Source organism: Hydra vulgaris, chromosome 08 (assembly GCF_038396675.1).
Source record: "Hydra vulgaris chromosome 08, alternate assembly HydraT2T_AEP".
NCBI classification, from domain to species: Eukaryota; Metazoa; Cnidaria; class Hydrozoa; order Anthoathecata; family Hydridae; genus Hydra; species Hydra vulgaris.
The window spans coordinates 26037501-26051405 of record NC_088927.1 but is presented as its reverse complement, the minus strand read 5'-3'; the positions used below and the strand labels follow the sequence as shown (position 1 = coordinate 26051405).

Sequence of the window (13905 nt, the reverse complement as noted above, 5' to 3'; positions counted from 1 at the left end):
ACAAAGTGCAACTTAAGACACTCATTCTTTACTATCAGAATAACAAAACCATGGAATAAACTACCTAAAGATGCAGTTAATGCAAAATCAGTAAACAGTTTTAAAGCACAATTAGAAAATTGGCTCCTTTTAAATAAAATTAATACTGACACGGCTGTCTAAGTGTGTTATTAATACACACACTCGTCGTCTTCGGGCGGCCACAGCATCTATTACTACTACTACTACTACTACTACATATAAACTAAGTAAGTAATTTTTTAAGTTTTGAACTATCTTTGTATGTTATCAATGAGTTAAAATACTGATATTTGTAAAGCAAATGAAGGTAAAAATTTTAGCAAAGTAAAATAGCAGTTAGATGAATGTCAAAGAGATTGTTTATAAATAGCTTTGTATGTCACTTTAATAATAAATTTCAATTTAAAATTTTACATGGATAGCATTTCCGATAGAAATATGGTTGTATTGAATATTAATTAATTTAATTAGTTTATCAAAATAAATGTTTTAATTAACAGCTCAATGCTCGCTGTTAATGCCAACTGTTTAAAAAAGGGATCAAAACAATCAAATAATATTGATCAGATAAATAAAATTCATGTTTAATTTTATAAACATTACACAGGTATAGTTTAAATTAAAAAGAAAAATTATTTATTTGTAGAAATAGTTTAATTTTTTTTTAAATATAGTTTTGATACTGGAGCTTATTACCCCCTTTATTTAGCAGAATAGTTGGGCCATACAAAAAGTAAAAAAAGGAGGCAGGAAAATCTATGAAAATTGCAAGCAAAGACAGTTGCCTTCAATTCTGTCATATGTAAGCAGATGTTTGCTAACCAAGAATCCAAGCACCATTAAAAGTACTTTCCAGCACTAATGCTCACAATGCTTCTACCTCAACCTTACTACAACGTATATTGCTGTCAACATCATAGTCATCTGCAAAATCATCAACAGAACCATCACCTTTATATTTAGCACCTGCAGGAAAACCACAGAAGCCATTATCTACTTTATTTTTAGAAAAGTCATTTAATGAAGATTTTATTCTTAAAGAACTGCATCCCAGGTTTGTGCAAATTTCTGGGAATAGTTGGTTGGTTAGAACCATCAGGTTTTAATTTGGAGAAAGCCTAATAGGTGGTAAATGTTGGAAGCGGCTGAGAGAAGAAGCAGTAAAAAAAAATGCTACAACAAAAAAGACCACAACAAAAAAAAAAAATCTTCCAGCCAGAGATGATTGGGATGGTGATGAAAATGACGACACTGTGTCTAAAGTGTGGTATTCAAAGAAGTCAAAGATAAGAATGGGTGTGCTGTGACTTATGTGATGTTTGGTACCATGTTAAATTGCACAGAAATTCCAGACGGAGCTGTTAGTAAAGCCATGGACTGTATCTGTGAATCTAAAAATGATGAAAAAATACATGTTTTACATAGTAGAGCTTATTGCTCCCATTTTATTAAATTTGAGTTGGCGTTAGTTGTAACATTTTAGCCTTTTTTTTCACTATATGACTTGTTTGACTTATTTGTTTGACACTATATGAAGTTTTGCTGGATAAAGCTTTTGTACAAGTAGAAATATGTGTTGTCTATACCTAAAAAATACTTCCAGTTTGAATTTATTATTAATTTACTTATTTCAAAGAGAGAAAACAAAAGTACTTGAAAACATGGGATTTAATGCCCTCTGGTACCCTTTATATATATATATATATATATATATATATATATATATATATATATATATATATATATATATATATATATATATATATATATATATATATATATGTATATATATATATATATATATTTACATATGTATCTATATATATATATATTTACATATGTATCTATATATATATATATGTGTATTTATATATATATATATTTACATATGTATCTATATATATATATATATATATATATATATATATATGTATCTATATATATATAAATATATATATATATATATATATATTTACATATGTATCTATATATATATATATATATATATATGTATCTATATATATATATAAATATATATATACATATATATATATATATACATATATATATATATATACATATATATTATATATATATATTATATATATATATATATATATATATATATATATATATATATATATATATATATATATATATATTTATATATATCTATATATATATGCGTATATAAATGTATATAAAAATGTTTATATATAACGCATTTCTGATAACATGTGTGGTTTCTTTTTATAAGTATTACTGTTACAAGTGGAATTATAACTGCTGCTTTTCTACAGAACTTTCTAGCTGTGGTGTTAAGTGTTGTTTAAGGACCAGATCTTCTTTCATTTTTGGCGTCAGAATAATTCATTATTTTTCACAAAATCTTTAATTGCATTTTAAATGGATAATGACTGCTTCTTGCAAGTGTAACTGTGTATTTGATGTTGATGATAATGAAACAATATTTCCAACGAAATTAAAGGAATTTTCCGCAACACTTTTATTCTACTTTCAACTTAGATCTTTTTATACATAGATTTGCGTTTTTTTTTTTTTTTAAACTAGTTCAATACGCCAGTGATTCCACTTAAATTAATAATACTGCACAAAGTTTGGCACTTTGCGGACATTTTGCTAATGGAGTTCAAAAACATTGATGGTATCTATTTTGTGGAATATAATTTTTATAAAATTTCAGAGTTTTTGTCTTTATTTATTGTCTTCTATAAAGTACACAAACATTAAATCGACTTGAAATTAAAATAACGTAAAGGAATTGAATTACACGATAAAACTAAAAATTAAAAATTTAAAACAGCTATATCTTAAAAACTGTGCGTTTTCAAGCTGATAAATTTTAATCATTAATTTATTATACCAGAGAAATTCCACGTCAAAACAACCAATTTTTTTTTAAAATGCAACCCTATGTCCTTGGATTTTTTTTATATTTTTACCATAGTTAGTACATTATAAAATAAGATAAATCCCAAAATTTCAAGGTCTAACTCCCAACGGTTCGTGAGTAATGGTTGTTTGAATTTTGGCTACTATTATTGTTTTGGTCATTTTTCGCCATTTTTAAATTTACATTTCTCCGCATAAAACCAAGTCTATAAACATTTGAGTTCTAAAAATAAGTGACTTAGTTAATTTCTAGGTTTTTATGGAATTTGAATATATAAATAAAAAACACACATTTTATAATTAAAAAGTACCTAAATATCAATTATAAATGTTAAAATCATGGACACCTGCCCCAGTAAAATTTTTAGATGTGCGGTAAATTTTTTAAACCTAAAATTTCAAATGAGATCATTGCATGTTTGAAGAACATTGTGTGAAAAAATCATTTCTGCCAAATACATAGTTTAAAAATTAAATGAAAAATATTACAAAAAAAGCAAATATAGCATATTTCGCTTATCGTAGTATTCAAAATAAATAAAAATGATTCATACTTGAATTGATATACAATTTTTTATAATATATCCATTAAAAATTATTGATTTACAAATATATACTTATTAATTTTGTTAAAATCTTTTTTTGAAAGTTTATATTTGTCTGATATTATTTTTGGTGCACTTATTAATGTTATTGCATTAATAAGTGCACCAAAATGTTATTGGTGATTGGTATCCAACAATAATCATTCCTTTTCGGCCAGAAAAACTGTTCAGATGGACCGTGTGGATGCATAAACTTTATTTTTATATCATTATATTCTTCATCTTTTTCTTCAACTACTGCAATTTACCAAAACGAGTCATATGTACATGCGTAATATTTGTATTTCTGCATTAGCTCAAAATTTATCAAACTTAAATTTTGGTAACTTGATTTTTTAGTTAATAGATTTTGGATTTATATTGTTACTAGTTTTTTTAAATAACATAAATGCTTTCGAAACTGGTATGCAATGGTGAAATCCTCGACCTTCTGGTATTGTTTTTCCCTTCTCAAATCGTTTATTTTATGTAGCTCTAACATTAACCATAGTTCCTTTATCAATTTTAAAGAATTTTATTGTGAGCGTTTTTTTAGAGCAAAATTCAAACATTGCATCGATTGTTAGTATTTGATTTTTCTTTGTACGTTTTCTTGCTGTTGTTCGTTTTACTGTATCACCTATTGCATCACAAGAAGATTTGCCATGACTGGTTGCAAAAAATATCCATTCAGGATTCAATAAAAAAATCTTCTGAGTGATCGCATAGATTTTGAAAATTTTTATACTGTCCTCCACATCCATCAGAAAAGTAATACAACTTGAAAATTAAAGAAGGGTTTCTTTGATATAATTACATAAAATATATTTGAAATCAAATTACCTTTCTTTTTTTTTTATGCACTTTATAAACATTACAACAATTGTCACTTTTCTTTTCAAATCTTTTTCCAAAGTAGTGAAAATGGTGATTACAAATGCTGAATAGTTTTCACAAGCACGCAACTCAGATCTCCATAAAATGTTTTGACGAGTATCAGTGTCTAGGTCATGTAGTAAAAAAATCTCTTTATTTCTAGAATATGAGGTTTTATGGCATTCTGACTTCAAAACTTTACCAATATCACATGAAATCATTTTAATTATGAATTAAAAAATGTTATACTTGCAAATTTAAAAATGCACAAGTATTAATTACATTATTTATGTAGAACTAATTGCAACATTTAAATTAGATGAATATGTCTGAATTCAGCAATTAAACTTTGATAATTGGAAAAGACAAGGAACCAAGAAACAAAAAGGAAACAAAAAATACATTAAAAAAACTTTCATAACTTGAGAACCACCTAGATTTAGATTTAGGTAGGAATTATCATTTCTTCCTAAAGTACTTTGGCGAAAATTGAAAAAAAAAATCAGTGAATTTAGGGTTGTATCGCCTGGTTGTTTTGAAATGGAATTACTCTTAGGAAAAGAAATAAAAATTGCACGTTTAATTCAGGAGCGGATCCACGATTTTTTGGTGTTTGAGTTAAATAACTTCCAGGTAAGTTCTATATTCCAAACCTTTGAATGTTCATACTTATGTCATTTAAAGATGTTTTGCAAAAACTTACGCTGCAAAGAACTTGGGAACAAAAATACCCTCAAAATTAGAAATCTAAAACGTGGGGGAAATTAATTTTTTGAAATATGAATTCTAATATCCTAAACTAGGTAGAAATTTCTTTAAGGTAATAAAATTTCATTGAAAAATAATGATTTGTTTAGAAATCATACCTAATTAAACAACCCCCCTCGTTTTGGGGGGGTTGTAAACTTTACATGGTTATACCTTCTGAATGCAAATGATTTTTTGACAAAATTTTAAAAATATGTACAATTTTTAGTCTTATTAAAGTAAGTAATTTTTCTGTTTGAAAAAATCAATTCCTTTCACGTTTGGGCGGATGATTTCTACTTTTTAGGGTATTTTGTTACCAGACTCTTCGCAGCGCAATTTTTTGCAAAACATCCTTAAATGACATAAGTATGAACATTCAAAGGTTTGGACTATAGAACTTAGCTGGAAGTTATTTAACTCAAACACCAAAATATCGTGGTCCGCCCCTGCAATTATATATATTCATTTTTAGTACAAAAGTAAAATATTTTCAAAACTATGTATTTGGCATATATGATTTTTTCACACAATGTTCTTCAAACATACAATGACCTAATTTGAAATTTTAGGCTTAAAAAATTTACCGCACACCTAAAAATTTTACAGTGGCAGGTGTCCATTATTTTAACATTTATAATTGATATTTAGGTACTTAATTATAAAATTAGTTTTTTATCTATATATTTAAATTCCTCACCTTGAGATTAACTAAGTCACTTAATTTTAGAATTCACACGTTTAAAGGCTTGGTTTTATAAAAATAAATGTAAAATTAAAAATGGCGGAAAATGACCAAATCACTATTAGTAGCTAAAATTAAAACGACCATTACTCACGAACCGTTGGGAGTTAGACCTTGAAATTTTGGGATTTATCTTATTTTATAATGTACTAACTATGGTAAAAATATTTTAAAAAATCCAAAGACATAGGGTTGCATGTCCTAGTTGTTTTGACATGGAATTACTCATAAGTTAAGACAATATATTTAGCTGTATAAATGCAATTTATTTATATCTCAATTTGATTTTTTATCTTCAATGTTTATAATTTGGCTCCTTGAAGTATTTTTTGTTTTGCTTTTTAAATAGAATATTTTAAATCTATTGTCTTTTAAATAAAACTAAAGTTTACTAAAAGCCAACATGAAATAACGTCTTAAAACAACACCGACAAGCTGCATCATGACAGTAACTCAAGTGTGACAATAGGCTACCAAAAAGCAGGTAAATTGTTTTCAAGTTACTATTATTATTTTTTTTTTTATGCCTACTTATCTGGTACAATTTTTATTTTAGGTTTGTCATGTGACGCATTAATGCAATATAAAAGATCAAAATTTATATATTCTTTTCAATTTGTTATACATTATTATAAAAATGATTAATATGTAGTTTCATTATTGGAGCTCGCTCCTTTTAATTTTTTTATTCACTAAAAGCGGAGACAAATCGTTTTGCCATATTTACATTTTGTTTATGTGGTTTTTTGTCTTTAGCTCTGTTCATTACATGATTTTACAAAAAATATTTTGAAATCATGATGTACCAGCACAAATTGTTTTCTAAAAGTTAACATAATATAACATATTTAACAACTGCTCTTCTGGAACCACAACAGCTTATCTTTACGTTCAGATACATTGATTTCCAATTTTCATATAGGATGTTTTTCTTTGTATTTACTTGTTCATTACATTTTTTATACCAGATTTATCATATTATGCATTTGTATGATATAGAAGAACAAATTATTGTTATTTTTTACATATTTTTATAAACATCTAAAAACTAATTTAAAGTTCAACGTTGCATAAGTCATTTTATAGTGGTTTCTAGGCTTTTCTAAATGTGCAAGCAAATTTAGGCTGATAAATTTTTCTTAGCTTTTAAATAGAATTCATGTTGTTCTTTATTTAATTTATTTAAATATAGTAGTTTAGATTAGCTGAGCAAGTTATGCTTTATACTTTAGTGCAATTGAAAAGAGCTGAAAGCTATTTGTTAGAGCAATTGGAAAGAGCTGAAGTGCTTTTCAATTTGCTTTAGTGTTATTTTTTTCATTAGAAGAGTTAGTAATAAGAAAAATTTTAAAACAGTAGAACTGGTACTGATTTGAGTAAGTTAACTATATTTTTTTATTTTATATTGGGTTTAATTTTTATTAGATATATATTTTATGTATTTAACAAAGAAAACTGAGTGTAATTTGTTGACACGTAAGTTTATATACATATATTTGCCTATATTTAAGTATATTTAATATTTCTCTGTATATGAATATTTTCTCTTAGAAAATATTCATAAAAGATACAGGTTTCAATTAATTTCAAGTAAAAATATAGTATTTGATTAGAAAGAATTACAATTCGTAAGATTTTTATACATTTATTCATTATTCGGTTGTACCAATATTAATATTACTGGCAATATGTTGAATAATAACAGTGAAATTGAGTTGAAGAATATTAGGCTCGAAGAAGTTATTAGTGTAAATGCTAATAAGCGACTTGAAACTAAGTGTTGTCCAAATGAAAAAGATAAAGCTAGGCAAGATTAAATTAATTGTCGTTTAAATGTAAAGAATGCTGCTGGGCGAGCAGAAAACTCACTTGTCATGCAGTGTTAATATCTGTTAATACTTGATTATACTTTAGCCAATTTCGAACAATGCTAAGCATGAATTTTACTATTTATAGTAACACTTAATAACTATTTTAAATTTAAATAATTTCAAAGTTTTTTTGTAAATTAGGGGTTACCCTTTTCAGGATATTTTCCGAATTTCGAATATTTTTTTCAATCTTTAGTTTTTTCGGATATCCCAAACATTTTCTATAATTACAAGTTTAGGTTTAACTTTTGTGATATGTTTGTTTTTTAGGCTTTTTCACTCATCCCTCATAGAATAATAAAGAAAAGTTTAAAGGAAAAAAAAAATTAAAAACAACTCAGCTAAAAGAAAAATTAAGAGGAAAATTAGGAAAAATGTTTTCCAGATTTTTTCCGGGTATTTTACCGAAACAATTTTCGGATTTTTAAAATACAAACTGGATGATCTATGATAAATTTAAACATAACTATTTTCTTTTTTAGTACAAGGAGCATTAACAAAACTTATGTCATTACTGAGCTCTTACGCATTTCTTAATACCTCAACTGATAATGACCATTTATAAGAAGTATTTTACGAGTTGCTTTCTAATTTTTGATACAGTTGTTCAAATTGTTTACTTATAATTGTTTCTCGATTGTTCAAATATTGTAATAAATAAAATCTTTTTAGCTCAAGCTACTTTCAGCTCAGCGCCAATAATTCCGAATAATTAATTTTCAACTCCATAATACAGAAACTTAATTTTCCTACCTTGTTAGTACTTGTTAAACTAGCTTATCTTTTTTTTGTTTTTTAATTTCTTTAATAAAAATTTACCTTTCTCTATTACAACCTTCTTCACTGAAACTCGATTTATACATTCACATTTAACTAGAAACATCAATAATGGAAAACTAAATGTACCACTTTGTAAAACTTTGAGGTATGGTAAGTATGCAATTACACATTGTGCTTCAGTGAATGGAATTGAAGTCTTGTGTGCACTGTGAATAAGTTTGAAAAGTTAAGATTTCAAAATAATTTATCTTCATTTCATTCTTTAAAACAAAATAATTTTAAACAAATTCTGAAAAAAAATTTAATAACTTCCTTTTGTTTTTTTTGCTATTTTCTTTTTTTTTTTCTTACTATTTCTTTAGAACCTTTATTGTTTTTTGTCATTATTATACATTACTTTAATTACTGCTGTTTTTATTATTACTATTATTATTACAATTATTATAAATACTATTATTTTTCGGTTACTTTTGCTCTAATAATGAATAAAGTTACTATTGTTATTATTATTATTTTTTAAATTAATATTATTAATATAACTATTTGGTCTCATTCCTTTGATCAGGATTCTGCATAAGTGACTCCTTCCTCAATCAATTATTTATATTTATTCCTAATAATTTTATTTTGATTTTTTTGTTTATAACATTATAAATATTCTTATTTTTATTATTTTTGTCATTATTATTATTAATATATTATTGTAATTATATGGTTGTAAACTTTGAGGAAACTAAATACCTTGTTCTGTTCTGTTCTGTTTTTTCTGTTTTTTTGCCGCAAAACAACTTTTGAATTGTATATAAGTGTTATTTGAATATCTAGCTAAGTATATATTCTGATTAGTTTTGAATTATTTGGTAGATATTTAGTATATTTAACTTAGTAAATAAAGGTTGGCATAGTGTATAGCGGCTTTCATTGGATATAATTCTGATTTAATGTTTTTGTATATTAAAGAGTTTTTTTAATAATTTTTTCTTGGTACTACATGCAATGTTAGCGTAATTAAGATAGAAATGAATAAAAGAGAAATATAAGTGTTTTAAACAACTTGAATATAAAAAAGGTCTTGCTCTATAAAGTAGACCAATGCACCTTGATATTTTATTTTCAATGTATTTTATAAGATCTCTTCATGTTACATTTTTGTCAAGGAGTACTCATAGAAATCAAAAAAATATTAAATTAAAAAAAAAAGTTCTCTATTTCTAAGATATTTTCTTACTTTTAAATTATGGGATGGAGTATGCATCCCCCCATCCAGAATCTAAAAGTTCTAAAATATCTTAAAAATGGAAGATCTTTTTTTTTTTTAGGAGACGCAAATGTAATACAAAATACAAATTTATATCAACATCACCTTCCCTTCCTCCCCGCCGCCACGACCATCAAAAATTCCTGGATCCATTACTGCTGAATTAATATATTTTTTAAAATATAAATTTCCTAACCAATTTCCAATTAATAATTAGATCTTTTTGATAGATATATCAAAAAGATCTAATTATTAATTGGAAAGACATATAATCTTTTCAGTCATTATACAATTTTTTACAAAAAAATTGTTAACGCAACAAGTTGACTGGAGCAAGCAGAAGACGACGGTCTTGCCATGTAATACAAAATACAAAAATATTTCAACACCACCCCCTCCCCCCTTCTTATAAACCACCACCACCAAAAATTTCTGGATCCGTTACTGCAAAATTAATATATTTTTTTTGAATGTAACCTTCCTAATCAATATCAAATTAATATTTAATTATAATTATAGTTCTTTTAGTTCATAGAAAAAAAAACTGGTGTTTTATTTCAATGTTCAAGATCCCCGCTATTTAAATAAGCGGGGCTTTCGGGGCACAGGTCGTAAAAGCAGAGATCTTAAAAACGGGTTTCAAAAATTTTTATTTAGCGAAAAATCATTTTTATTTAACCAGTCTAACTAACCTAGGTGGTTAGGATTTAATTTGAAAAAGTTGTAGAAAAAGAAGCACCCTGAGAAATAGACATACATTCAAAAACATGCATAAAATCATACCGCATTAAAATTAGAAAATAATAAAATCCGGGTTGCGTAATTATAAAATTTCTTAATTGTTATAAAAACAGTGTTAGAAAACGTTTTTAAATAGTTATTAAAACTCTAACTTGATGTTAAACTTTAACATCAAGTTAGAGTACTTTCCTTAAATTTTCAGAGTCATGTTCCTATAAGATTCTGAAGGACCATAATGTTTATATCATATTACATTAGTCGAATAGCGACGTGATTAAATACATTAATTTATAATATTACTAACTAAATTATTAACTTATTGAAAGGAATTTTGATCTTTTTGACCTGGTAAAACGGATATAATTTTTTAACTACTTTTGACAGATTTTTTACTTTTATTTTAATGGATATTGTTGTATGGCAAATTAGTTTATCTTTACAAGAGAATAATATACGATTGCAAAATTAAATCATATCAAATCTCCATTAACTTACGTTAACATAAAACGCTTATAAGATTTTTGTTTTTTCATGTTTTTCATGAAAACAAGGGTAAGCTAAGATGTTAATAATACTAGCGATTCAAGTTCATTATTTATAAAAATTTCTAAATTTAAACTTTTCATTTATTGATTAATGTTTATAATTTTTTTTTATAAAGTAAATAAAAACGTAGTTTTTAACCTTTAAAGAAAAACATATAAATGTTACACGCCTTTCAAATAATTTCAGGTGGTTAAAAAATAAGTAACGTTTGACCGTTTCTCGAGTTTTAAAGCATATTTAGATAATAACAAAACAACAATTTCGTAAAAAATTATGCAAAATTGTTCGGCGAACTCAGAGATGGCGAAATTTCTTTCTTTCTTTAAAATATTTTTTGCCGTTTAAAAATATTACAATAACCATTTATATTTTACAATTTTTACATTAGTAACGACAGGACTTCTAGAAGATCATGTGGATCTTGTCATGAAGCCCTTCACAATCTATGGTTAATTTTTGATAAAAATACAATGTCTTAAGTGAAATAATTATAATAATACAACTTTATGCAAAAACATGTAAAAACCAAGATAAAATTTTAAAAAGCCAAGATTAAAAAAATCATTTATAAATACTCTTATTTTAAAACCTTTTTGTATTTGTTTATTAGTAAAATTTATTTGGTTATTAGAAAAATTTAGCCCTGCGTAATTTAATGACTATTCCAACACAACTTTGCTTAGTAAGTTAAATTATCTCCTTCGGAGATATTTATGAAAAAATTTACTTATACTTTTAGAGGTTATTAAAGATGTATATACACTCGTATTTTTATATATAGTATAGTTTTATATTAAAAATATAATATTTAATTATTTAAATTTTTGAATAATTTTTTTATACTTTTTTCAAAAAAGTTTTTTGATTGGTATCCCTAATTTTGGTTTAGAATGCTAAATTTAAGGAACAAGATATTTGATCAAAAATATTTTCTCACAACTTTAAATTGTCTTGTGAATAAACTGTGATCAAATAAAGTAAATAAAATAAAGTAAACTTGTTTATTAATAAAATTTAGCGTTGCGTAATTTAATGACAATTCCAATACAACTTTGCTTTGAAAATTCAATTATCTCCGTCGGAGATTTTTTTAAAGAGTTTATTCATGCTTTTAGAGGTTTTTAAAAATGTATTCACACTCGTAGTTTTTATATATAGTATAGTTTTATATTAAAAATGTAATATTTAATTATTTAAATTTTTGAATACTTTTTTTATACTTTTTTCAAAAAAGATTTTTGATTGGTATCCCTAATTTTTGTTTAGAATGCTACATTTAAGGAACAAGATATTTGATCAAAAATATTTTCTCACAACTTTAAATTATCTTTTGAATAAACTGCAACCGACCAAATAAAGTAAAAAATTATCGTTTAACTCAAATTTGTTATACCTGTATATTATATATATATATATATATATATATATATATATATATATATATATATATATATATATATATATATATATATATATATATATATATATATATATATATATATATATATATATATATATATATATATATATATATATATATATATATATATATATATATATATATATATATATATATATATATATATATATATATATATATATATATATATATATATATATATATATATATATATATATATATATATATATATATATATATATATATATATATATATATATATATATATATATATATATATATATATATATATATATATATATATATATATATATATATATATATATATATATATATATATATATATATATATATATATATATATATATATATATATATATATATATATATATATATATATATATATATATATATATATATATATATATATATATATATATATATATATATATATATATATATATATATATATATATATATATATATATATATATATATTAAATATTAAATATTAAATATATGTTATACTAATATATTAGGTATATTGTAGAGAACATATTGGAAAGTTAATCAACAAATTTCTTTTTAGAATAATACAAAGTTGAATATGTCTGGGTCAAAAATTATTTCTAACTTCAGTAAAGAGGTGTCTTCGGCATTATCTAAAGCTTTGGAAACTAAAGGAAAGGAATTAGATGAAAGAGAAACTACTCTAAACGAAAAAGAAGCGCAATTAAAACTGCGTGAAGATTATCTAGACAATATATTTTCAAATCATTTTGAGAAAAATCAACGGGTGTCGGTTCAAGTAGGAAATTGTAATTTTGAAACAACTTTTGACGTTTTACTGTCCCATTCTAATAGCTATTTTCACGTATTTGAATGGACAAAAGAAAAAAAGCTGGCCGATGCTCCCTCAAAGATCTTTATCCCCAGAGATCCTCAAACGTTTCGTTTTGTTTTGGAGTATTTAACTTACGGAAAATTATTTTCACAAATTAATGACCCTGGACTTCTTAAATTGTTAAAATGTGATGCTCAATTTTATGGGTTGCCTGAGTTAGGTAAAAAAGTGCAAAAACTCATCGATAAAGAGTACGAAAAAAAAACCCAAGAAAAAGCCAAGTTAGAGTTTGCTCAATTTCCACTTTATCTTAAAACTGCATGTAGTGATGCTGTTTCAAACGGAGGCTATTTTAATTGGAATCGTTTGATAAAAGATTTAGGAACACATTTTCAGTATGATGGTATAAGCACCTTTTCTTTACTTAAAAAATGCTTGGTACAAATATCTATGAAATATATTGCATACACCACTTTGGCTGGCTACGTTAATATTTTTGTTAATGATGTTGAGGTTTCCCGATATCATCATATGACACAGGGGTATTTTGATTCAAGGC

The 13905-nt window shown here is 24.7% G+C and overlaps 1 protein-coding gene across 1 annotated transcript in view; it reads left to right on the top strand.

The window, feature by feature from the left end:
• The first annotated feature begins 12420 nt into the window (after nt 1-12420).
• The window catches only part of LOC136083710 (uncharacterized), a 1617-nt gene continuing 132 nt past the window's right edge, over nt 12421-13905 (top strand). The window contains exons 1-2 of the mRNA XM_065803319.1: nt 12421-12440; nt 13092-13905. The exon at nt 13092-13905 is cut by the window's right edge and continues 132 nt beyond it. Of these exons, the coding sequence (XP_065659391.1) occupies nt 13110-13905 (796 nt within the window). The 5' untranslated portion in view covers nt 12421-12440; nt 13092-13109. The remainder of the gene's footprint in view (nt 12441-13091) is intronic.